Here is a 5,411-nt window from a genome sequence, read left to right as displayed (position 1 = left end):
ACTGCATGCTTTATTTACAGCCTCAAATGTGACACACACATAAAAAGGGATGCTTGCTATGATACCAGTCAAATCCCACAGCACTGGAGGTTATGTTTTGTTATCGAAAATGTAGGGATGGGAAGTACCACAGTACTGCCAGGGCTCGGCCCCTCTGCCTATACATTAAATTACTCATGAGAGGCCAGTAACTTCCTGTTCATATGGTTTCAAGTTGCAACTTGCAATGCCGCAGGGTAAATCCAGTTGAATTCAATCACTTTTTGACAGTACCCCTTTTGATTTGAATGAAACCTTCCATACATATTTACCTGTTGTAGATGTGCTCAGAAAATACCATGAGGCATCCATGTCTTCATCAGTGGAAAAGATAAATGGTTGAGTTTCATTTAAAAACTTACAAACAGGGTTGTCAATCAATTGGAAAATGTCCAGAATTTATCAAATTTGATTTTTTTATTACCGTAAATGTCAATTATCTAAACACGTTAAATAGTGTTTCATATTCGCGTGTTGTATTTTAGTCCCTATTTTACATAATCTAAGGTTTTTGTAGTGTGCCCACCATCGGTTGTCATGTTTTAGCTGATACCTGTACTAAAACTGGAATAAAATGGACATTTCTACATTCAAAATGGTACCACAAAGATGGTTGGAGGTCCACACATCCGACAATGTTGACATGAATGGGAATATCTGTTTTAAATTATGCTATCAATCCTCCATAGGAAACCAATTTGAAATATAGATTACAGAATACACATGACCGTTTTTAAGTTGACATTCGACATCGGATGGACTGGTGGGCCACCTTTATGGTACTAATTAGAAGTAAAACATTCCATTTAAATTTCAATGGTGTAGCAGCTAAATTGCAGTGATCTGAAGGGATATGTTCATTCTATTACTTATTTTTCTATGATTGAAATGACACCCAACCTGTGTTTAAGAGCATGTTGTGTCTCAACTGATGGCAGGCACAACATTAAAAACCTCAGATAATGTCAAGTAGGGTCTGAGCTACAACATGCTAATATGAAGAAGAAAAATATATATTTTTTTACATTTGTTCTCAAGAACTTATAAAATAGACAACCCTGTTTTTCTAGGCTTTTAAATTCTATCAAGCTCAACCATTTATCTTTTCCAGTGATGAAGACATGGATGTCTCATGGTATGAAAAATGGGTCAACTTTGACGACCTTTCTCTCCTTAATGCATTCAGGTCCAAAATGTCACTTTCTGACCACTTCGTCTATGGCCAAACACGTGTGGAAAGTTGTTTCAATGAAAAGAGATGCTGTCAACAACAAAAAAGTGATTGAATTCAAATGGATTTACACAACATATTAAGATGAATACAAGGGTATTGTTAATCTCGGGTACACTTTATTTTACAAGCTGCTATTTTTTGCTTGATCGATCAATTTGTAATGACCTAATAATGAAGGTTATTTTGGGAGTCATTCTACATTGAAACAAGTGCCAGTACATACCAGCTGGTTACCAATTGTGTTGAATTCTTTGACTTGCTAGAAAGTACACATAATGACCATGTTATGTCTTAGTAAACACTTAACAAGTATCAGTTGAAACAAATCAAGTGTTCCCTTCATTTCTGGTGCTGAAAATAAGCTTGTGGCCAAGAAGTCAGACTGTAAAACATGCACAAAAAACATTTTGAATAGGAGTCAAAATGGACTAACCAGAGCTCTGAGGCCCCATTTTCTAAATAAAAATGTTAATGTGTTTCTTAACCATGTTATAAACCATGCCTTGCACACAACACCAGTCTCAGTTGAACTGGTCAATTGACCTATTTAGTAGCTGTCAAAATGGGAGCTGAAGCTCACCTGTTACAGTTAACTATTAACTGTGTCAGTGCCAAATAGTTGCTCCAGTTAAGCCCCTGCAATTTGTTACAGTATATATGGCGTCATGCCATGTACAGCAGATATAGGTTTCCCTCTACTCTAAGAGTCCAGTCTTATACTTGTGCTGGTAATACTGTTTAGATATTATTAAGCTGGTTCAGTATAAGCAAACAAACATGTCCTATGTGTATGTATATTGCCTTGGGTCTCTTAATGGAAGCATTTTTGTAAAATTGATCAATATTAAAATGTATGACATTAGAACGGATTTCTATAGTGATGGAAATAATCACTGAAATTGTTAACTTCTTCAGGTGCAATGATGTACAAACAAACGTGCACGCCTTTTGCACGTTTATTCCAGTTCAGTTGTCTTGTTCAAGTTTTTAATCTCTTTCTCCCCCTCTCTCTGTGCAGACAGCGACAAGAAAGCTGTCTGGACCACAGCCCGTATGAATTGTATTTGTTTTCCAGTTCAGGTTTGTCTTGTTCTCAGTTTTGTCGCTCTCTCCCTCTCTCTGTATAGACAGTGACAAGGCAGGCTGTCCTGACCGTAGCCCAGGACTGGGTCCCCATCCTGGACAAGGTGTTTGGGCAGAAGTGGTGCAGCGACCTGTGGCAAATCAAAGAGCTGGCTTCAGGGAAAGGGGGTGAGGAGAGGACCGGGGGATCTGGGCTGGGGATTGTGGGCTCCTTCCCCAGTCTGAATGCCCTGATCCGTGAGAACCTGGAGCCCACCCCCACCATCCCCCTGCAAGACCCCCAGTGGATGCCTCTGGAGGACATGGAAGTCCTCTCCTCGACCTTGGACACTCCGCAAGACCCTCCTGCTTCCATAAACACCACAGCCACAGGTGCGCATGGGAACTACTGAAATGATGTCCCTACGTGACATGGCCAGTTATGTGCACACTTACTCTTAAGTCTGTCACCCTTTATTGCCTATAATCTTCATCACTTTTGTCTATTTCTATCCCTCCATCTGTGTTTCAGTTGAGGAGTCCCTCAGGTCTCCGTCGATGCTTCACCGGCTCCTCACACTCCCCGCTCAGCTCCTAGAGGAAGACGAGAACACCATGGAAACCATCCCCCTGCTCCCCGACGCTTCACCTGGCAGATCAGCTGTGCGCCGGCAAAACACAGAATCGCCTAACCAGAGCTGCCCAGCTCCTCCCAAGAAAAAGGTTGCTGTTTCACAGGAGGAGGAAGAAGACGAAGAGGATGAAGAGAAGGAAGAGAAGGAAGACAAAGGGACAACGACGCTGGACTCAAAGGTGAAGACCGTGCCTCTCAAAGGCAGGAAGGGTTACGAGTGTAAAGAATGCGGCAAGAAGTTCAGCCGAGCGCCGCTCCTGAAAGCTCACCAGCAGACTCATATCAGCACAGCACTGGCGACGACGACAGCAATCTGCTGTTCCGAGTGCGGGAAACACTTCTCCCAGGCATCCCGGCTACAGGCGCACCTACGAACACACACTGGGAAAAAGTCTTGAGCAGATGGAATTGGAAGATTAAAGCAAAAAAAAAAAAGGAGAATTTGGAATCAAAGTCTATCTTCAGTCCATATCTCACATATAGCCTTTCAGTAGCAGGAGGGTCACCGGTACTCGAGTTCATACATTTGAGTTCACTTTTAAGTGCCGTAAGTCAGGAATCGGGGGCATTTTTTCCAGGTACAGTTTTGCTGACTGCTGTTTCTTAATTGTTACCACCATTTTGATTTCTTACATGTGGCGACAAGGTAAATACTTTGTAATGATTTGGGATTGGATCTCGCTGGTAGTTGTGTTTAGTATGTATCGACCTTGTACATTCTCTATAGCATGGGACAGTGGCGCTCACAACAAAACAACGAAGTTAAATTTTTAAGTGATCTTTTCACTTTTCTCAATATACTTTTCTACGTTTTTGGAATATCAAACTGGTCTCTTTGTGCTTTATTATTTCACATCAAGGTTATTTGCTATACCGGAGGCCATGATCTTGGCTTTTGTGGACTGCAACTTCAATGAACATTACACTGATTTGTGAGAATTGTATCTTTCAGTGGCAGAAGCGTTGTCTCATCTTCTTCCCAGTGCTACAAGCAGTGACTCGATTTCAAAGGGCGTATGTACCCAAGGTAAAGGGGGAGAGAGACAGACTGCTGGAGTCAATAGCAAAACCTTTGTTTTGCTTACCTCTGAATGTGGAAAGAACCTGGTATTTCTCTTTACCTTCTTCATGCAATTCACTATTTACAGTCCTCACTTGACAGTATTTTAATTTTTTCACTCAACATAAATACCTCCTTTAAACAGTCAAATAATAAGTTTGATAAAGGTATTGTTACATTGGTAGACCTTTGTTTTTTTTATAAAGAACCACAGATTCAGAACAATTCGGAACATCGTGCAATTTACTGAATCACAAGCCTACGGACCTCTAGTTGATGACTAGCACAAGCTGTGTGACGATGACATGGCCCTCTTGGGTTTTTCTACATCCTATCCATGTCTGCCCTAGGACCATTCCTGACACAAGTCTACGAAGATAAAGTGGGGGAAAGAATGGGAATCTCGCCCTCGTGCTGATTGTGCAGGCTGGGTTTTCAAGTGTCATGGGAAGTAGAGAAATACCACATTGATGAAACACACTTTTTGGTTTGTTTTATTTGTCTTGTTTGACCTCCGGATAAGTCAAATGGATGTGGAGCATCTGATTGGACATCAGGAATATTGTTTCTGCTCATATCACCATGCCTAACAGAATACTTTGTTGGAACATAAAATATTGAAGGGAGGGGCATTCTAATAAGGGATGGGTGGGGGGGGTTGAGGGGCAGGGTTGTATAGATTTGAGACATACTGGTGTTTGCAGGATTGTTCTTTGCTTTTCTACAGATATCTTGGGAGGCAAACACTGTTTAAGCCCCTCTGCCAGATTCCTTAAGTATCGTAGCGTCTTCCCATTTTGATTGTGCTTTGTCTCTTGTAGATGCGCCCGCAGCTTGTAGTGCTGAGTGATAAGTGCTTTTTGAGGTCGGTTTAGTTTCGGTTCGTAAAAAAAAAAAAAAACATTAAATGCATTGTGGGTTGAATGCTGTAACACCAGAATAAAACAATTAAAGTCACATGATACTGCTTACCACTTATTAACAATGTATTTACATGACTTTAGTTTAATAAAATATTTAAGTTGTGTATATCTGTTTTATTTGATGGCTTTATTTAATTCCAAGTCATCTCTAGAGCTCTGACAATTACTATTTTAGTAGTTCTTCAAAGTAAATAACGCATACTTTTATGACTGCTGAATACCAACTATCAATGACTTAGATCATGTATTTTCGGGTAGAGATCTCGTGAAGCAACTGCTCTCTCTCGCTCTTGATCGCACACTCTCTCTCTCTGCCCCCACACTAACCTAACGTAGCGAAAAACACAGGCGGGACAAGTAGGCACGTAATGGATTATGGTCATAGAAGTTAATTACCACGATTTCTGTGCCAAACAATGTATTTTGGCCTGTTGTAAACTGCAACTCCCTACTATATCG

General features: G+C 40.9%; 1 protein-coding gene across 1 annotated transcript; it reads left to right on the top strand.

The window, feature by feature from the left end:
• Window positions 1-2,377: 2,377 nt before the first annotated feature.
• LOC115104080 (zinc finger protein 391-like) lies at window positions 2,378-5,058 on the top strand. Its single transcript, XM_029625262.2, has 2 exons — window positions 2,378-2,728; window positions 2,868-5,058. Exons 1-2 carry the CDS (start codon window positions 2,644-2,646, stop codon window positions 3,365-3,367), a joined length of 585 nt encoding a protein of 194 aa, XP_029481122.2. The 5' UTR covers window positions 2,378-2,643; the 3' UTR covers window positions 3,368-5,058.
• Window positions 5,059-5,411: the final 353 nt, after the last annotated feature.

This window comes from Oncorhynchus nerka, linkage group LG21 (assembly GCF_034236695.1).
Source record: "Oncorhynchus nerka isolate Pitt River linkage group LG21, Oner_Uvic_2.0, whole genome shotgun sequence".
Taxonomy (NCBI): domain Eukaryota; kingdom Metazoa; phylum Chordata; class Actinopteri; order Salmoniformes; family Salmonidae; genus Oncorhynchus; species Oncorhynchus nerka.
The sequence above is the reverse complement of the archived record's forward strand: the minus strand, read 5'-3'. Positions and strand labels throughout refer to the sequence as shown.